We start from the raw sequence: 25,351 nt of genomic DNA on the forward strand, positions 1-25,351 counted from the left end.
GACCGTGAGAGCCAATAGAATCGAAGGCAAATCGTCCCGTACACACTCATGTTAAATGAGTGCCCAGAGTTTTGCTCCAGAGTGAAGCTGTCTCTAGGTCTGACATCTTAAAACCGAAAAGCAGATTTATTGCTCATGGATTATCAGAAATCATGCAAAGTAACACAGACACATTGGATTAACCTATGGATTAATTTCAGCATCGTTTTTATCGTTGTAATGCCATTGAAGACCACTTTTGACCAGACTACCACACAGGTGAGCCATTTTGCCGTTTTTGGCTAACTAGCTCCATATGTTTTGATGTGTGTTCTTGTCATTATCTCCGAGAATTCGTATAATTGAGTGATAATGAGGGTACCCATCGATTCTGTGTCCCCTCCCGATGTGAAACGATGGGTTGAGATGTACAGCAAAGATAAATAATAAGGTTTTGTGAGTGAATTTCGGTGCAGTCATCTGTTAGTATTTTTCGCTCGTTGCTAATTCAGAGGCTCAGCGTTAGCATTGTGGGTTTTTTTTAATTGTTTTTTTAAATGATGAGTTTCTTTCCGTTACATGGATATAAAACATTCATAGTTTATTAAATGAACATGCCCCCAGACACTGTTTTCTGCAAGATATTGCAGGAGGCCGCCGTTACCGGGGTTTCTCGGGCTTAACTCATTCTCAGGCTCCTCCAACAATGCAACATAAAATGTATTCAACATAAAAATAACTAAGTCATACTTAGTGCAATAGACGGAATAGCTTCCACAGCACCCTCTCACAACAATGTCTATAAAAAGAACTAAGTCATACTTAGTGCAATAGACGGAATAGCTTCCACAGCACCATCTCACAACAATGTCTAGCGTGCAAAACAAGTTTATTTGAATGAGAGTTGGAATGTTTTGTTTCGTTTGCATTAATTTGTTAGTAGTCTATATGTGCAAAGGAATGTATTCCCCTACATTCTCAATGTTAACGCATACAATGTAAGACTTGTTAAAGGAATGCCACTGGCAATGCTGTACTCATTCATGACCATGCTAACAAAGGGAATTTAAATGTTTTAACACTTGATTAATAGAGAGAAGGGTAGCAACAGTAAATACACCAAAGCTGAAGAGAATAAAGGCAGAGTCAATAGAGGGGGAGGAAGAACAATCCCCCACTGTGAGAGAGACGAGAAGAAAAACAGATTGAGTCTGGGGGAGGGGGGGGGGTAGTGATTGATTTTTTAAAAAGGGGTGGGGGGGTTGATGTTTGTAACTTATGTTAAGTTAGTCCTCTCTGCCCCCTCTACATGCTTCACTACGTTTCTCCTCTGTGACCCTTCTTCCTCTGGTTTTCCACTTGCTTTTGTTCTTGTTTGACTTCTAATGACCTCCGTCTAGCCTGCCTGAGCACAGAGGGCTGTGTGTGTGTGTGTGTGTGTGTGTGTGTGTGTGTGTGTGTGTGTGTGTGTGTGTGTGTGTGTGTGTGTGTGTGTGTGTGTGTGTGTGTGTGTGTGTGTGTGTGTGTGTGTGTGTGTGTGTGTGTGTGTGTGTGTGTGTGTGTGTGTGTGTGTGTGTGTGTATACACGTGACGGAAGATAGAGCTGGAGTCATGTGTCAAAAAAATAAGGGTGTAATGTTTATGTAGCCTAACAGCATTTTTATAATTCCTGACAATAACTAATAATGGTATTGAACTTAATGGAACTTTTGTATATACAAATAACACTTTTCTGATTCTGATTTGTGTTGTTAGGAGGAAGGAAAGGCCATAAACCATGAAGCTACATCTTGCAGTTGAAAGGCTTAAAAGAGGGATAAACAGCTTGTCAGATCAGTCAAACAAAACTTAAGCTCGATAACTAACATGACATCTCTGTTATAGGTTGCAACAGTGGCGTCCGCTGGCCTGGGCATCCGGGTATTATCAAAATATAGTTAAAGTACCAAAAGTAAAAGTATTCATTGTGCAGATTGGTCCATTTCAGAATAATATGATATGTTTTATAATGATTGATCATGAAAGTGTTCTCAAAGCTGGTAAAGGTGCAGCTAGTTTGAATGACTTTGTATACTGCAGGGTAGCTTGTGAATTTACTCCAGGTGGAACTAAAGTCTGATTTAACACTTGATTATATTTCACATCATTCATCCAGATTTGTAAAGTAACTAAAGGTATTCAATACATGTAGTGGAGTAAAAGTACACCATTTACCTCTGAACTGTAGTGGCGTAGAAGAACAAAGTAGCATCAAAGTAAAGTAAAGTACAAATATCTCAACATTTTACTTAAGTACAGTACTTGAATAGGTGTACTTAGTAACTTCCCACATCTGAAATCAGATATGACTTCAAGTCATGTGATAATTTATTAGTATTTGATCCTTCAACTTGGCCTCAGGAAATGCAAGGACTTCACAGTTTTGACAAGTGAAGGAGACACTGAGGAGGACCACGCTTCGTGTGGGGTGAGTACCAAACGCTGTCTCCTGGTACTCTGAGTAACTCACTAAAAAAGTTATGCACCCCTGAATAGAATACATTAACCGTGCTTTACCTGAACCTCATCATGACACTAGAGAGGACGGCAGGATTGTAATTTCCCGTGTTCATTGAATGCAATTCTTATGTAAAAGATTATTTCCAAGGCACACCTTCATATGATCATTATAGTTATAAAAAAAATAAGACAATACATGAAAAACAGGTACGAAATACTATATGACAGTAAAACAAGAATACAGTTTAAAAAGGGGAGTGATTTGTAAAATATCCATAAAGAAAAAGAAAATCTGTTTACAGTTCTGTTTCAAATTGGTGTATCCATAGATCTCTTCATGTTGCTCTCAAAGTGCACCAGATTGATGCATTTAACTTCAATATTTAAAAACAAATCTTCCCGGGGGAGCATGCCCCCGGACCCCCCTAGAGGATGTTAGGTCCACTCCCCACTTGTAAAAATAGCACTTTACCCCTGCTTACACCTATCTGCCGTGAGCTGATTATCGAGCCTTCATTGTAACAGTCACGGGTACACTGTGCGTGTGGGGAGTGTTGCAGTAGAAAATTCCACTGTAGCACCCAGTACCTTAATGGGAAACCCTACATGTTTGAGCACCCTCTATGAAACGTCAAGCTACCCCACAGCACCCTCAAAAGAAAATCTCTGGCGCCGCCACTGTGGGCTAAGCCCCTAATGTTTCCAGGTCCAGGAAACGCCCCTGGTTGCAACCAAAATATGAAACTTGACGAGTTTAAATGTTATAAAGAGCATATTTATTTACAACTAAACATGAATACACCTAAAACAAACGTTGAGTCAGTTACTGGGGTATGGGTGTGTGAAAATATGCAACAGGCGAACCAGCAGCTATGTCCCAAAGAACAGTGGGGACACACTGAGGGCCGGTGTTGGGCTTTTTATCCAAACCGACCTTGATCACCTGAAAGACAAACAAATAGCCAGCGAGGAAAGAAGACAGATAGAGTCCCCTAGTGGAGTGGAGGGGGTTGTTAGAATTTAATTAGATTCATTTAAAACTCAAGTTCTAAAATGTCTTGTCGTTTACGGTATTAGGTATGTTCTCATGGCCAGGCCCAGTGACGTTCCAGTCCTTGCATTAATGATCAAACAAAGCAAATACGTTTAGTTCCCAAAATGTCAAACTATTATTTTAAAACCAATACCAAAGTCATAATGCCAAGTGCCCCTCAAAGATGCAAATAAAGAAGTGACATTTGCAAAACATACAAAGGGTTAAATATGAATCAGTCCTCACATTGAGTCACTATGCACACAGCAGCATTGATCAACAGTACAAACATCTACTTATCATCTGATGAAATTCCACCATCTGCAGATGGTCTGATGATCTCTGGAAGTTGTGCAATAACACACATTAATATGATTACCCCTCCGAACACACACACACACACGGGATTGAGAGGGAAAAGTCAATATCTATTGCTGTCATCACATCACACGATGTTCCACACCCTGTCCCACTGCCCTTTTCTCCAGTTACCTCCCTTCTCTCTTTTCCAATGATGTACTGTATCTAAACGGGCACATGTGTCTGTGACAAATCAGTAAAGCGCAAGGGTATGACATTTGCCTCTAACAGGTGTGTCTGTATGCTTGAGAGAGAGAGAGAGAGAGAGAGAGGAGGTGAAAGGTTGAAATCGTTCGGCTCTGGCCTAAAATACGTCCACATGCTGTGTATGGGTTGAGTTTACCATGTGTGTGTTTGATGTTGAGCAATCCTGATATATAGTGTTCTGGGATGCCACTAAGGCCATAACTCACATTGAATTGGATTTTTTACAGCAGTAACATGCAAGACATTCCCTACTTCATAACGGCTTCTAGTTCTAACATGTGCAAAGCTTAAAGGTGGGGTAGGTCATTTTGGAGAAACCAGCTCGAGTGCGCTAATACACAACCGGAAAAAATCTGATACTTCCTTACAGAGCCCCTCCTCCAACACACACGAACGCGCACATTACCAATGAGGGCACGAGATAAGTGTGTGCACAGATGGAAGGCTGACAGGCAGGTAGGCCATCCAGTTATTTTAGCCGAGCCGGCTCAAATGATTGGTCATGCTTTTTACAGCGCCACTGCTTCCACAGATGACATTTTTTTATGGATTTTTTGTCAAAGCACTTAAAATATTTATTGCTATCGGGATGTTAAGAGCATTCCATGGAATATAACACAAAGTGTATCTCGAGCCGGTTTCTCAAACTTACCTACCCCACCTTTAAGCTGCAGGAAAATGTGCACTCACACACTAAATAAGCGCAAATGAATGAACATAAATGGCCAAATATATTAGCAGCGCCTCTATTTGCAGAATCTTAGCTTCTATTGAGATGAACTTGTCTGATCTTGTGTACATAACACAATCAATCTTTCAGGCTAGACTGCTGCTGAGGTTGATGACCTAAGACAAGATAATAACCCCTATACTGTCCAGGCACCCTGCACTGCTTGTGTTTGGCATTAACACACACTGCTTTATCCAGGCAGGCACTTGTGAGCGTATCCAAGCATGCGTGAACAAAACATTGAGCTGACATGTGCAGAAAGCTGGAAGCCTGGGATAAAATGCTTGAACAAATTAAGGAGGAGTGGGAGTGTCATACTGAGAAATATTGATTCTTCTTCCAGCTTTCATGCAGCTGTCCTGTGCATCTGTGTGTGACTGTGTGAATAATACAGCAAAATAAACATCTGGACATGCCGCTCCCCTTCTGCAACGGTTGAGTCATTCATTCTGCGGCCGCTCCTCGCTATGCTCATCTGAATACTTTCTCACGGCCTTGTTCAAATGGAGCCCGAGTGCCAAGATAGAAAGTTAATTACATGAATGGAGGGGTGAAAGCTTCAGCGTCAGGTTTGACTGGTTTCAGAAGGAATTGTAGACCTTTAAACATACATTACTGTTGGGTACCATGCAGAGGCACATTTTTTATAAACTATAAGTACCCTGTAGCTAATGGTTACATTAATGTTTAATGGATACAACTCATTAAACCTGGAATTCTTAATGAGACATTTTTAGAAATGGCGAATTATTCAGATTTTCAGCAGCTCTTTTCCACAAGCAGTGGTGGTAATTTACACAACTGTTGTACTTTAAACCTCAGGTAATTGTAACTATAGTTGTATTTACATGAAAGGCTACTTTATAATTATACTTAGCTACATTTTTTTGATAACCTTAGGCAGGGGTAGACATTAAGGGTACAATTCCACTGGCCCCACCATTGTAACCACTGGCCCAAGAGCATTCGTCCAAAAAAAATCAACTAATAATGAAGAAAATTAACACATTTGTTGCAATAGTAATGTATGCACTAACTACATTACTACTTGTACTACAACATTTGTATCATCAGTTCTTCCTCATTTTCCTCAATTGTTCATATTTGGTTTCTTAAAATAATGATATTGTGGTCATTGTTAAAAAATGTCTGCTATTATGAGTATTATTATTTGTATAATGCGCTTTCTGGCTTCCTGTCATTAGGAGTTAGAAATGTAATGGCTATGTAATGTAATCAGATATGTTTTCGAAACAGAAGACAGAACACCTATGGGGAAAATAAATGGATGGTTTTGGATAATCACTATTTGGCCCTTTTATTGTTTATTGTTATTATTGTTTATTGTTATTTTATTGTTTTATTGTACTTTTATTGCACTGTTGGTTCTCGGTGAGTCCAGGATGCAAAGCCGGAAGAGGATTTGTTGCTGACAGATTCAACAGTAACAGTATCCTTGGAGACAGAGCCATGAGGGGCAGCGTATTAAAAGATCAACCGGACACTGAGTGTGAATGTGTTTGTGTAGGTGTGCGAGGCTGAGTATTGGATTCCTTCAGTGAAACTATGGTAACTCCCCCCCTCTCTGTCATTGTGATTTTACACCATAACGTCTTTCCAGTCATTCCAGTCCCAAAAAGGTTTTGTATGACATGTGTTTTTTTGTATCCCTCACTAACTCTCCAGTTAACACAAAGACAGGTTTTCACATGGCAGATGCTACTATTAGGGAAATATAAGGGAAGTCCATGAATTAGCAGGTTGTACATCTGAGCAAGAGTTTACTTTCTAAAAGTGCACATTTTTTCCAGGCCGGTGGAATTGTATTATCACTGGCCCCACCATTATAACCACTGGCCCAAGAGCATTCGTCCAAAAAAAATCAACTAATAATGAAGAAAATGAACACATTTGTTGCAATAGTAATTTATGCACTAGCTACATTACTACTTGTACTACAACATTTGAATCAGTTCTTCCTCATTTTCCTCAATTGTTCATATTTGGTTTATTAAAATAATGATATTGTGGTCATTGTTAAAAAATGTCTGCTATTATGAGTATTATTCATAGACTGGTATTATTATTTGTATAATGCGCTTTCTGGCTTCCTGTCATTAGGAGTTACAAATGTAATGGCTATGTAATAGGTTAGATTAGAACCTTCATTATCCTAAACTGCTGGAACATTTCCCTATAGCCAATACCTTTATATTTTCTACTCTTCACTTACTTGTCAGCATAGGTCGGCATTGATGTACAGAGCCGACAGAAGTCCTTGTTTATATTGGCATCATATTGAGAGGTGCAGCCAGTGACGCGTCATAAAACCAGGAAGTAAGCTGCTGGTTCCCTCGACAAAAAAGCAATGGGATTTCTCCACAGGGTTTTGGAAAATAGCTGGAAATAAGGTCTGTGGAAAACAAACCTGTTTGATAAATGCACGTTTTGTTCAGCCGGATAATATCCACATGTCTACCCTACTTTTATAATTTTCTAATAATAAATCTAATCGATAGATTATAAAAGGGTTTTAGGATGCGTCACTGCACCACTCTATAGAAGACAACTCCATCGATCAAGCTGGCTGAAACTTTCTCTCCCTCTTCTTCTCATACTCCCTGTCACTCTCCTTTAACTCCTCCGGTGACTTTCTTTTATTTGAAGATTGTTTTTTGCCCGGCGCTTGGCCGGTTACCGCTGGTATTAAAAACATTTTGGCGAATGGTTAGGTGGCGCGATAGTGAAGGAGCGCGCTCACGGGAGCCTGCTCGTGCTGCACTCCGCAGCAAACAGCCGTTTGCTTTTCACCCAACAACGACAACCGACTCACGAAACGCTATTTTGTAGCGTTAATAAACAAAACAATTTAACAAAATTGCTAGTCAAAATACCAATACCACAGGACAATTTTTTTTTTTTAAAGCAATATTTTTTGTGGCCCGAGCGGGCAAGTGGAAAGTACGTTATGCTGGCCCGGGGTGTTGATTGATTGATTGAAAAGTTTATTAACAGCTTGTATATTGGGTACAGTACAGTACAGCTCAAAACATACAATTGTTAAGGGGATGCAGACCAGAGAAAGACTTTCGTCTTGTTTACATCAGGGTCCCCCATTTCCAATTCATCATATCATTTAAGACATATAAGACATATTTGACATACAGATGGCTTATTTACCATTTTCATTTTAGATTTCGTTCTAATACATCCTAATCGGACATTTAAGACATACCAAGTCTACAGATATACAGTTGGTAACAGAGTCTAAAATGCGAGTATATACATAGATGGGGGGGGAAGCTGTCCATTGAACGACAGGTTGAGATTTGTACCATTACCGGGGCCAGTTTTGCAATGCTCTCCCCCGAAGGTGCTCTTTAAGAGAGGTTTTGAAGGTAAGTATGGTTTTACTTTCCTTTACAGTTGTGGGAAGAGCGTTCCACCTTGATGTGGCATAATTGCGAAATGTGTATTCCCCCTTTTTTGTGCCAAATCTGGGTTTCACATGATTAGTGGAGCTCCCTCTAGTGTTATGATCATGGTATTCCTTGACCTTTGGGAAGAATTTTGACATGTACATGCCATGGGTACCATAGAGGTGTAGTGGATCTTGTAGACCAGGCCCATTGCAGCTGTACTCTGTCGTCTACTCTAAGCCATCCTAGGTTGTCAAAGTGGGCAGAGGTGAGGTGGGTTCTAGATGAAAGGTCAAGCAGTAGTCTGACCAGTTTATTTTGCGATGTTTGAAGTTTTATTTTTAGCGCCTTGGAGGTGCTATGGTACCATGACGTGCAAGCATAGTCATAGTACCCTTGAATGAGTGCTCCTGCCAGAGTTTTCAGGGTGTTTTTGTTTACCAGAGAGGAGATCCGGTATAGGAATCTAGTTCTTTGATTGACTTTTTGTATTACATTGGATGCCATTTTGTCACAGGAGAGGTTTGCCTCAAGAATAGATCCTAGGTATGTAATTTCCTTCTTACTTGTGACAATAATGTCGCCCACTGCAACTGAGAAGTCGTCGGATATGCTGAGATTATGTTTCGAACCGAAGAGAATGGACTCTGTTTTACCCAGGTGTAATGATAATTTATTATCGGCGAGCCAGGTGCAGATTCTGCCGAGATCGGAGCTGAGGGTTTTTTCAACCTGCACCTGTCAGAGACCAGCAGGGCTGAGTCGTCCGCGAACAGGAACAAGTTGCAGTCACATGCTGATGACATGTCGTTTGCATAAATTAGGAGGGTCAATATCACGGTGCATTTGAGACTTCCCCATTTCCAAAAAAAAAAGCTGAGATTTTCCATTGAACTTCATATTCATTGTATTAAGTATATGTTATGCTGTTAGAAATGGATGTTGGTCAAGCTCCCACACTTTTTATAAATTAACAGCAAGCAGACAATGTACATGCAAACAGCAAAATGAATCCACCCTGTCATGGACACATTCAAAGTAGAGTAAATACATAGTGATTATAAAATGTACATTTTCAGAAAGCAATTTAGTCCCTTTCTCAACAATATATTTTAGTTAATGGAAAAAGTATTTGGATAATAATGAAATTATGGAAACTATTTGTTTCTCTATAAAATCTGCGAGAGTTGCACTTTATTTTCTAAATAAAATCTAACAACAAAGTTATCTGGTTAAACTTTCAAACAATACTATTTGGCCCTCATTTGTTAGAAAGGAATCACACAAAAGGTTTTGGTAACTTTGGTAAAATATTTAATTAATTTTCATAAAACATGAAAATGACAGGGTGGACAATGACATGACAGGGTGGACCTTGGGCATGACAGGGTGGACACATTGTGAAATGTCATTGAATGGCCTCATAAATGCAATACATCTAAAGGAAATGATGTAAAAGAAAATGTCAGAGGTCCTATCCCATGTAGGGGGAAATGACCAGTTGAACAGACTGGTTTTGATCCACTCTACCTGCATGCGGCCACTGAATAAAGAACATTAATGTGGCCTTCTTGTGTTAAATTATGTACATCATTCTGCACAGTGAAAGTCAAACATTCAACTGTAGAACAAGAAGAAAACAATTTTTAAGTGGAGAACAGTTGATTTAAAAAAGAAAAAAAAGCATGTTACAGAGAGATCAATTAGACGCGTCTCCAAAACAGTCTCTCCCTTTCTGCAGAGACATGGCTCATTTCTGTAGTTGCTCTTCCACATACTTCCAAGCAGATGCTTCAATTTGTACTGAGCGCTTGTTCAGAGCCTGTGGTTCTGGTATTAGGCAAAGTATTTGCCAGTCATTGTACCAACATATGTCCTCCCGGGGACTTGGCCAATGGAACTTGTTTATGCCATTGCGGTGCATACACTTAACTTTCACACTGTGCCCTTCTGCATCCATGATGAAACCTGGGTATGCTTCATTGTCGTAATTAACGACGCACCACTCTCCAATGTGCTTCACCTCAATCATTGCTGGTCTCCTAGGGTTATCTGGTGCCTTTCCACTTGCTGGGGACTCATCAGATGAAACAGGAACATCAGCTAGAGTGACCTCTTGAAGGTTAAAGCAGGGGCAGTCCAAAACACCTTCCTCCCTTTTACACAGGCATGAAATGTCTCGGTATTTCATCTGGCCGGGTGTCAGACTGATAGCTTGGTGGATTCTTAGAGTGCCTTTTACCGCAGCTATTGCAGGTACCTATAGTGAGAGGGGGGGAGGGAATCAAACATTAATACACTTTATTTAACCACAACACATGAACGGATCAGATTTGACAAAGGTAGTCTGTAATCTGGACGGGAGAGGGGGGACAGGGACCTGAAACCGAGGGAGAAGGACTATGGGGTGAATTGGATAACGGACTATAGCTTTTACCTGAGCCTTTGATTCAATATCCCTCTCTGGGACGAAGAACAACTCAACAGATGTGTCCAGGCTTTTCAGCTTGTCATACAAGCTCTGGGCATCAGGGATGTCTCCTCCATGGGCCACAATTCGGTCTGCTGACCTCTTGAGGGCCCCACCAACACCGTCTGGTGCCCCCTTCCCATGACTAGCCTCAAAGAAATTCCACGTTATTTATTTGAAGCCATACTTGTAGGGTTCAGTTGAGAGGTAGAAGAAATTTCCCTTTTGTCGATACTGTGTTGCAGGCCCGTCGCTGAAAAAATGAAGTATGCTGACTTGAGGGTGTCGTTCTCTCACTACCTTCAGAATTGGATAACGGTGGGCCCAGATGGCCACAGGGTTGTGTGTTCTGGAGGGTGATATGGAGCAGAAAGTGTGCGGCGCTTGTCCACCAGCAGTGTAGAGCACTCCAGTGTGCAGACTGGCCTGCTGGTGTGAGCCTCCAAAATGCACAGATTGTATTTCTTGGCTGTACTAGTTGCACGAGTAATTTTCGCTAAAATCTATATGCAAAAGGGACTCGTTGTGCTTCAGGCTCCTCCTGAGCTCCCTGTAGGCATTAAACTGCCATTTAATGTTGAAGACATGGCGTTTAAAATGGAGAAGCCTCTCCTGGAAATCTGTGTTAAGGTCGTGCTGCGTTGTTGTTATCTCCCTTTTCACTGTGATTGTTGACACCTTCTCATCCTTCGTGATCTTCTCTGTCATCCACTGAGATAAACGAATGTTCTCTTCCCCAGGAATTTTCAGCATCGGGTGACAAGTTAGGAGGCATTCACTGCACTCACCGTAAGCACATACCTTGGCTTTCGGGTCGCACATGGTTGCTTCAGACATTTCCTCAATGTTTCTTGAGGACAGCAACCCTTGGCTCTGCAAGGCATTGGCCATGAATTGCAAGTTCTCATGTTTTTTGCAGAGACATGTGTCACGGTCAGAGGAAGAGGGGGTTACCACCCAAAAGGGTCTGGGACGGCAAAAGGATGTGTATGACACCTGGCCAATGTGCTCAGAGAGAAACTTCCTATGCAAGTTCTTCCTTGTATCGGTAAGCAACCTCCTCTGCATCTTTTTCTTCAGCAGTGTGACTGTTTGTTTGCGGCCGGTCGTCATTCGACTAACATCATCTCGTAGAAAAAACGATGTAACGTTCTTCCTCAACTCATTTCGACTGACGCACCTCCTCCCATGGTAGGTAAGATCCACAGGATACTTTGCTCTCTTGTTAGAGTAGCCAAAAGCAGTCTGTGCATGCTTTTGGAGCTTGTACTTCTTCTGAATGTTTCCACTGATCACTTTTGCTATCAACTGCTTATCTCTGTTTGTTTTTGCATTTTCATATTTTCTTTTAATATCTTCAATCAGGGATACGGAAAATAAGAGCTCTTTTGATGGGTGAATTCACTTTGTTACGTCCCAACAAAGCATTGACTTTTGAACGTGGTGATTTAGACAAACTTCCTTTCTTGGCCCTATAGAGCCTCTTCTTATATTTCTCAGTTTTAGTTTTCTCTTTTGCGAGCTGTGCCTATAATATTTCAATCTGATCTTTCAGTTTCCTCTTCGACCTTCTTCGAGCACTTGCCCCTAGACGCTGTTGCCTGAAACACAAAATATTTGTATATTATTATATATGGATTTTTAGTAAGATTTTAATGAGTTAGTTTATCAATATGTTGTTTTATGGGGACATAAATAGTTGATAATTGTCTTTCAAATACATCTAAACTTTCTAATAAGTCATCAGCTAAACTTCCAATGATCTAACCTGGAAATCCCTGGCTCAGGCTGATTCTCAGGAGTTGCAGGGGAGTCTGGTGGTGTCTCTGACTGTAGCAAAGCACTGGCCCTGTCTCTGGCTCTGTCTCGACTTTTTGCCTCTCTCCATTTCTTTCTTTTTGCCCTCTTCGCTCTCTCACTAAGCTCATTGACACCCTTCTTCATTCCAGTCTCTCTGTCTTTTTTCCATTTGTCCCTCTCTTTCTCAAGGTACTTTCTTCTTCTGTCCGGGTCAGCATCACGACGTTCCCGATATCTCCTCGCTATCTCAGCTCCTTTTGAGCTCATTCCTTGAAAAAGACAATTCAAAATGTTCCCTTACACACTTTAATTGGCGGTCCAGGTAAACTCGACTTGCTTTATCAAACTAGGCTTGCTGATACCGAAATTGCCAAAAAAAGTCCATATTGTCCACTCCTACTATGTATAGCATGGACTGTTATAAAATGTGTGTAATAGCTATTATAATATTACACACATTTATTAGCATGTGGCATAAACTATGTGCATGTCCTTCCTGTCACGAACCATGTCCACCCTGTCATGGAAGGCTTGCTGACAGGGTGGACAATGACAGGGTGGACATTTTTGGCTAATATTAGCATTTAATGAGCACATGGTGGACCTTCAGTTAGCAACAGGATTCAGTTAGCAAGGTGACTGTGTACTGTTTAACAAATATAGTTCGAATTTCTGAAATGTTTTTATATTAATTGAAATGTAACTATGACAGAGTGGACATGTTAAGCTTGACAACATCCAACTACACATAATATGATTAAAATCACGAAATATAAGTGTACATACTTACTCTGCAACTAGCCAATGTCTCAGCCTCCACTGAAGAAAGACAAAATGGTGGTAGTGATGTCACTGAAAACATCAGATGTTTTTTTATGGGGCAGTTTCCCCATAATGACAGGGTGGACAGGAAATGTCAAGGACACATGCAAAATGTTCAATATTATTATTAAAATAGAATATACATGATCAAAATGACTTGTTTTATCAAATAACTCGTTGTGGACAATAAAACTATTTTTTTATTTTTTGTATTTAGTATCATTTAACCATTTATTACACACACTGTAGTTAGCAGAGCAGTGCGTGGGACATGCCAAAATCACGTACATCCAATTAAAAAATACGGTATAAAAGGAAGGAAACACATTTCAAGAGACTTATCATTGTACTGATATGTGTGTCAATGTTTGGCCATTTATAATAAGACCTCAGAGTTTCATTATTCTGCTACATTTTCATGATAACTTTCGTGATTCTGATGGGGACACCAAAGTTACTTTATAGTGATATTGACCCAGGAACAGTAACGGACCTAATATGCTTCCTTGTGGAACACCACAGCTCACTGGGAGGGGGAGGGGGGGGGGGGGGGGCAGAGTACCGTTTACCTCCACCATCTGTTCTCTCCCCTCCAGGTAGGATTGCATCCAGCTCACCGATAGTTTATCAAAACCAATTGCTTTTAGCTTGTCAATCATAATGGGGTGATTGACAGTGTCGAAAGCCTTTTGTAGGTCCAGCATCACCATGCCGCAGTACGTGCCCTCGTCCACCTCTTGTTTGATGTGGTCGCTCAAATAAAGAAGGCATGTGTCAGTGGAGTGGGATGTTCTAAAGCCAGATTGAAATTCATAGATTCGTTTCTTTTCCGCGAGGTACTTTTCGACCTGTTCATATACTATTTTTTCCATGACTTTCGAGATGGAGGTAAGTATAGAAACAGGGCGGTAGTTGCCTGGGTCCAATTTGCTGCCCTTTTTGTGCAGGGGGGTAACTCTTGCAATTTTGAAGTCTAAATAGTGCTTCCGGGCCAGCGGGCCATTTAAAATGTCGAGCCCTGCCTTAGGCATCTCACTGAGTAACTAAACTACTACTGAGTAACTAAACTACTATAAAATATAAATACAAAATGAATGATGATTTATTATTATGGATAAGCTATCTGACCAATATGATAAGTCAACCCCTTAGCAAATATCACTAAATGGGAAAAAAGGGGGAATTAGTTTTACAACCTGGCAACCCGGGTGCCTCATTAGGGGCTTTTGGCATACATTGAACTGCAGTGTGTGTGTGTGTGTGTGTGTGTGTGTGTGTGTGTGTGTGTGTGTGTGTGTGTGTGTGTGTGTGTGCGCGCGCGCGTGCCCATTCCTTGAGTTGTTCTGTGAATCCTCTGGTGAGCCAGCCGCAACCTAAAAAAGAGGTAGAAACAGTCCGTTAGTTTTTCAAGGATGCAACATGTATTCAATATTTCAGATTACTCTGTTTCTTGGAATTCATTTGGTGGAAAGAAAGTTGTGAGAATCAAACCTGAATAATACCACTGCATACCACGATAGGATTCTACATTTGTATCCTAAAACATCATCTTGATGTAATTACAAGATGAATTGTCTCTTGTTTATCTAGCTGGGTAGTTCTTCAGGGAAACACTCCACATGCATGTGGGCAGCTGCTGTGGCTGCTGGGACACACCGCAGACACACTCCTCCCTCTGCTGGACACATACTAGTGGTGCATCATTAGTGTATTTCCCTTGTGGTCAAACCACCACTCATAAAATGTGAACTAAAATATAATTGGGTCAAGATTATGAGCCAAAAACGAAATGTGTGCTGTTATGAGACTCTTAGTCCTGTGGAATAACGAGATGACCATCAATCTCTTCATAAAATAAATAAGTAATAATCAATTTTATAGTAATCCACCCGGAGAAATCTTGAAATTATGAAAACACGTGTTCCTCTGGTCGGTGGCCTATGGGGTTAAGATCCTGGCTATATAATCACAATTTCCTGTTTAAATCCAGCTGCAGACATGTTGCATGTCATCTCATGGACACATACTGGTCATAGTTTAAGCTATTTTGTTTCCTTAGCATATATTCTTTCAGACTAAGAGAACATTGAAAAAACCTGTTAATATAGGTTTAAACTACACTTTGTCTATGAACATCTGTATATTTAAATGTACTAAAAAGGTAAGCATAAAATTAATCTTATTTCTACATGTTAAAAACCTGACATTTCAAAAACCTATGACGTTTAATATAATACAACAACTAATTGCTTTCATAATTAATCAGATATGTTTTCGAAACAGAAGACAGAACTGCAATACTACCGGGTACAAATGTTTGTCAGCAGCTTTAAAATCAAAACTGCTCCACCTGTTAAAAATCTGCTCAAAGATTGTTGGTAAACCCTGTCAGAGACTCTATGACTCAGCCTATCATAACAACCTAGTGAGGCTGTCCAACAACATCATCTCTGACCCAAACCATGTTCTGAACAGTGAATATGAACTGCTACCATCTAATCGGAGATACAGGGTCCCACGATTCAATAAAGTCAGACTGAAGCACTCCTTTGTGCATCAGTCAATCCTCACAGTAAACAGAGCTAAATCCCAGATCAAATGCACGCTAAAGGCTCTTTGAGTATGTTTTCTCTCACTGATTGTGCTGTTATGTTAAATGTTTGTTGTTTGTGTTTCATGTATTGTGTCTGGATACTTGTCTGTTGATGTTGGACATGGAGCTGCTGTGACGCAAGTCAAATTTCAGACTTGATCTGACAAATAAAGTATTATCGTATCGTACCTATAATAATATGGTGAAAATAAATGGATGGTTTTGGATAATCACTATTTGGCACTTTTATTGTTCAGACCCACTGTTGGTTCTCGGTCAGTCCAGGATGCAAAGCCGGAAGAGGATTTGTTGCTGACAGATTCAACAGTATCCTTGGAGACAGAGCCATGGGGGGCAGCGTATTAAAAGATCAACCGGACACTGAGTGTGAATGTGTTTGTGTAGGTGTGCGAGGCTGAGTATTGGATTCCTTCAGTGAAACTATGGTAACTCCCCCCCTCTCTGTCATTGTGATTTTACACCATAACGTCTTTCCAGTCATTCCCAAAAAGGTTTTGTATGACATGTGTTTTTTTGTATCCCTCACTAACTCTCCAGTTAACACAGAGACAGGTTTTCACATGGCAGATGCTACTATTAGGGAAATATAAGGGAAGTCCATGAATTTGCAGGTTGTACATCCTAGCAAGAGTTTACTTTCTAAAAGTGCACACTATACTAGGCTAAGTTGTGGGTTTCTGTAAGCCTTTTTCTAAGTAATTAGACGCATTCTTACTTCTATAGTGAATGTAGAGCAGACATTACATGAAGGCAGAGAAAGACGGATGGCCATGGTTAGCATAGGCCTTTAGTATTACTAAGCTTTCGTGCTAGGGACCATGCTAACTTGCACCCCTCATGCATATGTATGACCCATTCAGTTAATAAACAAACAAATGATTTTTCCTGATTGAAATAAGAAAAAGGATGATTCCGTATTTAGCAAGAAAAAAGATTCCAAGAAATGTTATGCAATAGAAACTTGTTTTTTCTCTTTTTCTGATATCTATCACATCAAGGCCTCAAATTCATTCACAACCCCGTGTGAGGGTCCCGAATTTCAGGTGAGGAACCAGTGCAACAGGTGGCTCTTCCAGATTCGTTATTATATTTAAAAGCTTTTTCTTAAATGTTACTGTTTAGGTTTAAAGATATAATCAAAGAAATTAGGTAATGATGTCAATTGATTGATCTTTGTGAACAACCTGGCAAAACTGCATTTTAATCATTTTATCTTAGGCTACTGTTGCACCTTTCCCTGGTATAATTGGGCATGTTGTGGAACTCCTTGTATTTGACATCGATTAATTATTTGTTTCTGTAAAAATGATTATGTTGGAACCATTATACAAATTAAACAGCTATAACTCAACAAATCAGGGAGATAAAGGTGCTGAGACAATAGGTTTTACAACCATGACCGTCAATGCCATGGCCGGATGGCTAAAACAACCCAGATAGAGATAGCCTCACATCACTTACAAGCCTGGAGTTAAAACATGCAGTTCAATTCCTTTTTTATTTTACAAAACCTTTGACAGTGATGTATTCATTTTCAGGTGGTTAGTTGCCATAATAAATAATATAATATGAACAAAAGTACAAAACGGTACAGTTCCGGTCAGAACTTTCAAAAATAAAACGTCGTTGATGATCCAACCATCTACAAGCATAACGTAGCCTACATTGATAAGAAAAATTGTCGCTTTTCTTAGATTTGTATATAAATGACAACCACATGTTTATTTAAAAGTGTGCTGCTCTGTAGATAGGCCCACGACATCACAATATTAACTTCAAAATATATTATTTTGACGGCGAAATCGCCCCACTTCCGCTATTTTCTCTTCTCCAGCGGCCAGCCGTTCAACTTGACGAATATCCATGGTAACCACAGTAGCTATACACCATGTCCGTTAATCTCACAGACTGAACCGTTACTTTAAACAGCCGGGGATTTATGGAGGAATAAAAACGAATGAAAAATAAACTAGATTGAGTTAGATATTTCGTTTTTGAGAGTCATGATGCCCTCACAGAGAGCTCGCTATGGATGCGAAGCAGCGCGAAACACTAAATGGAGAATGGCAGGTGAGTCGATACCCGGATTGAAATTACTTAGTTAAAATATTTAAAATCTTATAAGGAGTCTGAGGGATAGCATTGTATTACACAAGTATTTTAATCATACAAATTATAACTAAATTAAGATATTTGTCGAATAAGTTATTATTTATGTGAGGGATGGTCATAGGCTATATTAAATAATAACATTAATAATACCAATGTAATGTATTTTCAATACATCAATACTTTAGAATGTTTGAAGAGATAAAGTATGTTCAGGAAATTAGAGCATATTACATTTACCATTTTAAGCCTGTAATTAATTATATAATATCAATATGATCATATGCCATATGCATTTTTTGTTGAATTGTTATTCTGGTTTTCCGTAATGTTGGTCTGTGTAATATTGACATTTTACATAAGAAATATAAAGTGACTTATTAATTTTTCAACTTGAGTTACAAATATGAATCTTCAAAGTATTTAAACTGGAAAGAAGGAAATTATCTGTAACCATCTGTGAAATTGGCTACTATGACCACACTATATTTTAAAAGAGTAAAAGGCTGTGACCCACATTGCACTCCATTTAATTTAGCTGTGAGGTAAAATGTAAACTATTATGATTTGAGACATGTGATTTTACTTTTACTTACTATTGAAGTGTCCTGCTGTAATAATATAGTTTAGGATATGGACGTTTTTTCTTTGTGTCCAAACTTTAATTGTCAAGACTTTGTGTGATTGTTTGTGCCCTCACACTCAGGGGGGCAATGGTTTCTAGTTAAATGTGGGGTCACTGGTCAATTATAGAAGTATACGGGTCTTGTGTTTCTGTCTGTTGTTCTGCATCTCAAAACAAAAACAAAAAACAAACCCCCACTGGCTGGACAGATAGCATCTCTCCGCCTCCCTCGGTGCCAGAAAGTGAAACGTCAAAGATGCTGTGTGTGTCTCTAATGCTTCATCAATGATGCATATTCAGCTGAGCCCTAACCAGGTCAGGCAAGCTTTTGTGTAGTTGTGTTGTGTGGGTGTGCATGACTTAAGGAAACCTAAATAATTCAGCCAGGTGTTTGAAGAATCTCAAATGGCCATGCACTCCGTGTGATGGAAAACACTCAAATCTGATCAGCCGGATTTGTTTTCCCACACGCGCACACACACACTAACACGATGACGAACTGGTGTTGTGTTACTTATGAGTTTTCCTTTGTATAAAAGTCTTGAAGAAACAATATGATGACATCAGTGCTATTGAACGCACTTTCAATAATCCCACTCTTGCTTTCTGTCTTTGTGCTGTCACCCTTATCCTCCATTTCTACCCGTGTTCAGTTCCTCCTGTCCCCTTGTTGAAGCGTGCTGGTGGGGCACCCCAACCTTGGCCCATTCAGCCCCGCCCTGCGGCACATGTCCACAGGTCCCACTTCCCCCCTCCTCCTCCCCTCCCTCTCTTCCACACCCGCCATGCAGAAGAGAGCGCAGAGAGGCCCCATCTGGTCACCATCATACGGCCCTGTAGTCAAAGTACTCTGCGCAAGGTGAGATTTAGCTATTTGAACAAGGGAATTAAAATATTATATTCAAGGTTTATAGATTGTAACTAATAGTCTAATTAATGGTTATTTAATAGACTAATGTAACATAGAACATTTAAGGTGTTTGAAAGGTTGGGTGGTTATCATTTCAATTTGGTAATAATAATACATGTTTGGAACATGATCATTCTGAATGGGTTTTACACTTATTAATAAGCCACCAAGCCTGACGTTATTAACATTAAAGGTCACCTATCATGCAAAATCCACTTTTTCATGTTCTTTATACATAAACATGTGTCCCCTCTGTGTAAAGAGATTCTGAAAGTTTCAGGACAAAATATTTGCTCTATTTTTGTCCTGATCCATTTATATAAAAACCTGTCTGAAAATGAGCTGATCAGATTTTGGCCACTTTGTGATGTCATAACGATGTTTTGGCTTATGTAAGCATTAGCCAATCACCAACCAAGGTAACCCCCCCACCTCCCACCTTATCACCTGAATCTCCTCCTAGAGCACCATTGTGTTCTTTTTAACCAAATATCTCTCAGAGGGGAGTGGCTCCTTATTTTCATCTAAAGTAACAGACAGAGAATCAGCACTTTTGAAACAGGGCTGAAACAGAGGGGGTTATGGGATGCTACAATACAAGAACTGTTTGGTATTTCGAGCCAAACACTTCAGAGACATGTTTTGTATATATCTGAGACCTATAATATATTGATGAAAAACAGTATAATAGTGGTGTTGCTTTGCAGCATTGTGGTCAATCTGTGTGGGTTTCCTGATCAACAAAAAATACCCAAATGCATGCAGAGGGAATTTTCACAACCTGGCAACCCATATGTTCTCATTTAATTTCAAACAGTCATTTATGGGTAAGGATTTCATCATTTAAACATGATTTTTGTCTCTGTTTTCAAGGTAACAGTCCTGTTGAACCGCAGAGGTGTGGTGTCCTTCGAGCAACTGCTATTGGATATCTCTGAGGCGTTGGGGTTTCCTCGTTGGCACAGAGCCAGAGTCACACGCCTTTACACGACCCACGCACGAGAGGTGAAGCTCAACCAGACCGTAATACACAGAAGGGCTGCTTATAATAATTTCAACATTCTTCCTGCATGCTCTGCAGTTTGAACCTTCCCCTCAGTTTGGCTGTGCAGTACTAGTTATGTGACACATGTGCGCATTAATGCAAAATAATAAGACCCTCTTTTCGCAGTTGGTAATCCAGACTTGACTTAACAAGCATGATATTCACTTGGCAGCTTCCGATTGTGCGAGACAGATTTAACTTTATACAGAGCTCTTTAAAGACAGTTCTCAACATCTAATTACCCAGGGGTTCCACGCTGGGCTAGGCTAGGTTGTTCTATTCTGTAGGAGCACCACTTGCAAGGAGAGAAACTCCAATACATTTGATCTATATACACTCTAAGGCACAGACATATTGCTCAGTGGCTTTCTGCTGTCATACTGACTGGCGTTTTTAGAGAAATTATGCCGCTTGTGATTGTGCCCCTCAAGAAAAACATCGCTCTCACATTAAACTAACAAAAACACAATTTCTTAATTTTTTTCCATAGGTGAAAGGTATATGTGATTTCTTCCGAGGCGAAGTGGCTTTTCTGGCCCTAGGGAAGGTTCGTCCAGAGCTAAGCGGTGTGCAGGAGGCTCTGGAGGAATTGTTTCCAGAACAATCTCATTACCGGGCTGACGCACTACGGGCCTGGGAGAAAAGACTTCGACCAGCGCCAGATAAAGCTGCTAAAGCCGACAGTGGATACAGTGAAGGGACAGACAGCAGTGAGACACACACTGACCAAGAGGCACACCAGGACACAGATGCACATCATGTCAAAAATCACAATAACACACACACAAGTACACAGCATATAGATACACACCAGCTCGACAATTACAACCCAGACGTTCAGAAGTGTCACAAAAAGAATTCATGCAGAAAACCATCTCACCTGCCAAACCACCTGCAGAGACTGCACGTGAGGGGCGAGACCAGAGAGCGGCTGACGTCTGTCATTGGTCCCTTTAAACACGATGAAGCTCTTAAAGAAGAGATACCTTTTCCTACTCTGTGTGAAGAATGCTTAACAAGAAGAGCTAAACGTCAGGGTCCAGAGCGGCTCACTCCCCTGTCAGGGAGGGTCCCACTTCCTCCTGTGTTGAGGAAGCAAAAAGGAAGTTCTTATGCAGATCAGGAAGTTAGAAAGTTGAATGTTCACAACAGCCCTCCGCCTCCTCAGACAATCAGCAGAGAAGAGGAGAAGAGCGTTGCCCAATTAGTCTCAAATCAACTCCCAGATGAGGATCAAATACACAAGGACATACAGTGGAGGCCGACCTTTGACCTTTCATCAGACGGAAGTGATGTCAATCTGGCAGATATCGAGCGTTGCTATGAAATTGGACGTGCCGTTGGAGATGGTAACTTCGCTGTAGTGCGAGAGTGCCGCCGCCGTGACAATGGACAAATCCTTGCTGTGAAGATTGTTGAACGCTCTAAGCTGATTGGTCGAGAGCACATGATGCAGAACGAGCTGAGCCTTCTGGGTAGCCTCCGTCACCCTCGCATAATACGGCTGTTTGCGCACCACCACACGCACACTCACTCGTACCTGTTGATGGAGATGGTGAGCGGGGGGGATCTGTTTGAGGCCATCAGTGAGAGGGGGACATTTCCAGAGGCCGAAACAGGACTGATGGTGTCAGACGTGAGCGGAGCACTGAACTACATCCACTGCAAGAGCATCGTCCACCGAGACCTCAAACCAGAAAACCTTCTGGTGAGTGTCAGTGGGATTTGAGAATTTCATATCAATTTCTATGGGATTAACATGAAAATTACTTAAACTTAAAACACTAAAACCATCTTTATTGTAGGCAACAGTTCACATATCAGACTGTTCCACATTGTGATGTTGTAATACCAGTACAATTCATAGTATCTAACTTAATCTGGAGTTAAAGTGGTGACACAAACTATCAACAATTTGCAAAAAACTAAAATCCAAGTGTCTGTAACAACCACGTATCCTGAAGAAATTGAATTTAAAAAAGAAAGTGTCAACACCTCCATGTCTCAATCTGTTTGTTGTTGTTTTTTTGTTCCGTTTCAGATAGAGCGTGTGGCTTCTGGCATCTGTAGGCTGAAGCTGGGAGACTTTGGTCTCGCCATGGTTGTGACTGAACCAGTGTTCACCATATGTGGCACACCCACGTATGTAGCCCCAGAGATCCTCTGTGAGACAGGTTGGTGCCGTTAGCTTTTTAAATCACTTCCTTAAGTTGATTTTTACTTTAAATCTGTATGCATCACTGAAAAACAAGGTTTCTTGTTTTAAAGCTCTTCCGAACACTTTCATCTGATTTTAGGGGTATTTTACAAACTAAATGTGGTTTGACCCCACAGGTTATGGTGTTGCAGTGGATGTTTGGGCTCTGGGTGTTATCCTCTACGTCCTGCTGTGTGGATTTCCCCCATTTCGCAGTCGGGATCGAGACCAGGAAGAGTTGTTCCAGCTGATAAAACAGGGACAACTCCACTTCCTGCCCCCCTACTGGGACCCCATCTCAGAAGGTGAGAAGTACAGACAAATAAAGTGTGCTGCTACAAATGCATATACACACAAACATAAACAAACTGTTTCTTATTCTCATGTGTGTGTGTATCTGTGTGCAGAAGCCAAAGGCCTTGTCCGAGCTCTGCTTCAGCCAGACCCCGCAGTGAGGCTGACAGCCGAGCAGACCCTGCTGCACCCCTGGGTGAAGACTATGGCTTCAGGTTGCAGGCAGAGGGCGCTCATAGACAAAACTCAGAGGGACACAACAGATGCTGGAGCAGAACCAGACAAGCCCAGACAAGTCCAGAGACAAGCCCAGACCAATGCAGCAGAAACAATGACACAGAGAGGACACATCAGCAGCGGGGGAGAAGCCACACATACAGAGTTCAGCAGGCATGATGATAAACAAACAGAGATAAGATTGGGAGGAGGCCTTGATGAAGACAAAACGCCACGGCAACCATCAAAAAAGACAAGTACAGTTTACACCATATCTCCACAGATACAAGCGCACACACTTCCAGAGGCCACACCTGGTGAACAGAAACCAGACTCTGGCTCTTCTAGCACACCAGAAACACAGGATCCATTGGAATCTCCGTCTCCAGTTAGCACCAGTGTTGACTTAAACCAGCTCGATGCCCCTCGCCGAGCCCAAGATAAGCTTTCATCCCATATAAAGACACCCTCTAAACAAAACCAACAGTATTCACCTCCATGTTCACCACCTTCCACCAAAACAGCTCCACAAACTCCCACCGGTCTTTCAACCCATCCCCACCCATCCTCCGATCCAGCAGCGGTGTCTCACTCTCTACATCAGCAGAACTTCACCTCTTCAATGCACAACCCCACCACAGCCAGCGCACACCACCCAGCTGAAAACTATGACAAACCGATTGTTCGCACCACCAACACCCAGCCAGCCGCGCAGTCTGGGCCTCAATGTCAATCTCCTGCTTAACCATGTGATTAGATCAGGATCATCACTTTCATTGTGCCGGACAATACCGCTGATTTCCTGGCAGCTGAATCCTTGAATGACCTGCAGATGATGTGATTTACTCTGCTGGGATTAATGAGGGTCTGATTGACGAGGCTAGATAAACGTTATAAATGTGTGTCCTGCAATCATAGATGATGAGACTTTGTTTTAACTTTGATTTAAAACTTTTGCAGTTTGTCATTGTTGCTAAAGTTGTGTTGTAACCATGAACCTACTTTGTAGTACATGTCTGTAGTGTTTGTGTTTTGGTTGTTACATTTAACCTTCCTGAAAGCCATATTTAACTTTGAGGATCTGATATGTTATCGTGTCTGCCAGTCCTAGTGGAAGCTATTTTTAAATTGCTTGTGTTTGGACACTAACCCATCCCCTTCAAGTCAATTCCTAGAAATCTGTGATGGGATAGTTTATCTAGCAACATTTATTTACTATACCATCATAAACTAAAAGTATTTGTATAGAAAACTTTTCATCTTAGTCCTGGTAAAAGTTTGCCATATTTACTAAACTCTTAAATGCCATCTTTCTGACTGTTTATTTTTCGTGTTTTGTACTGGTTTGTTTGACAACAAACTGATCTAAATGGATATTCCTAGCACTGTAACCATGTGATGATTAACAGCCAGTACATTAGCAAGCTTTGGCAATATGTTGACAAATGTGTGGTAAGATCCAGTGTAGTCATTGGAGGACAGTATATGATAACATCTAGAGGCTGAACTGCATGCATAGCTGAGCTCCACAGCCAAATAAGGCTTATCTGTCTGTCCAATGGGAGTGGTTAGTCTTATTCCTCCCAAATGTAGACAGCTGACACTTTGACATCCTGCCCCACCTAAGGACTAACCCAAAGGACACACACACAGCCCCCCACCCTGTACACAAATGTGCCCCTCCCAGTCCCTGAGGCTGCTAAGCCACATATCTGTGGCACTAAAGGGATGAATACGCTTATAAATGTTTGACCTAGTATCAGTTGCCAAGGTTTTTCTTTGATCACCCTGTTTTTCTGGCTGAATTATGAATGCTTCTTTAATACACAAACACAGGGTCCCTTACAACCAGTTGATTCAACTGGTTGTAAGGGACCCTCAAAAGTGGTTCAACTGAGTTGAACCACTTTTGATAGATTGCTGCCACGTACATAGCTATACACATGGCAGCAGAGACAAGGTGTTTTGTTGTGAAGTTTTGTTAGAAATCCCATTAAGTCTTATAATGTGTACGTCTCGTCC

General features: G+C 40.9%; 2 protein-coding genes and 1 long non-coding RNA gene across 5 annotated transcripts in view; 1 reads left to right on the top strand and 2 right to left on the bottom strand.

Moving 5' to 3' along the window:
• The window catches only part of si:ch211-193k19.2 (uncharacterized protein LOC100034574 homolog), a 1,126,861-nt gene that overhangs the window by 923,990 nt on the left and 177,520 nt on the right, over positions 1-25,351 (bottom strand). The window lies entirely within an intron of this gene.
• Positions 198-25,086, top strand: dclk3 (doublecortin-like kinase 3). Of its 2 annotated transcripts, XM_034240936.1 has the most exons (8): positions 198-258; positions 16,170-18,003; positions 19,321-19,526; positions 20,451-20,582; positions 21,113-22,330; positions 22,664-22,796; positions 22,957-23,124; positions 23,227-25,086. In XM_034240936.1, exons 2-8 carry the CDS (start codon positions 17,937-17,939, stop codon positions 24,072-24,074), a joined length of 2,772 nt encoding a protein of 923 aa, XP_034096827.1. In that variant the 5' UTR covers positions 198-258; positions 16,170-17,936; the 3' UTR covers positions 24,075-25,086. The 2 variants fall into 2 exon arrangements, with proteins under 2 accessions (XP_034096827.1, XP_034096826.1); XM_034240935.1 differs by lacking the exon at positions 198-258 and having other exon boundaries at positions 14,279-18,003.
• LOC117562958 lies at positions 9,525-13,406 on the bottom strand. 2 transcript variants are annotated; one of them, XR_004571638.1, is made up of 3 exons: positions 13,288-13,406; positions 10,665-12,766; positions 9,525-10,487 (listed from the first exon to the last, which is right to left on the bottom strand). It is a non-coding gene; the product is annotated as an uncharacterized LOC117562958 (long non-coding RNA). The 2 variants fall into 2 exon arrangements; XR_004571639.1 differs by having other exon boundaries at positions 10,665-12,298; positions 13,288-13,371.

Source organism: Gymnodraco acuticeps, unplaced genomic scaffold, assembly GCF_902827175.1.
Source record: "Gymnodraco acuticeps unplaced genomic scaffold, fGymAcu1.1, whole genome shotgun sequence".
Lineage (NCBI taxonomy): Eukaryota > Metazoa > Chordata > Actinopteri > Perciformes > Bathydraconidae > Gymnodraco > Gymnodraco acuticeps.

Coding starts and splice junctions, on each gene's coding strand:
- dclk3 (XM_034240936.1), top strand. CDS start 17,937: ATGATGCCCTCACAGAGAGCTCGCTATGGATGCGAAGCAGCGCGAAAC. Junction 18,004..19,320: donor CACTAAATGGAGAATGGCAG/GTGAGTCGATAC, acceptor ACCCGTGTTCAG/TTCCTCCTGTCCCCTTGTTG. Junction 19,527..20,450: donor GTCAAAGTACTCTGCGCAAG/GTGAGATTTAGC, acceptor TCTGTTTTCAAG/GTAACAGTCCTGTTGAACCG.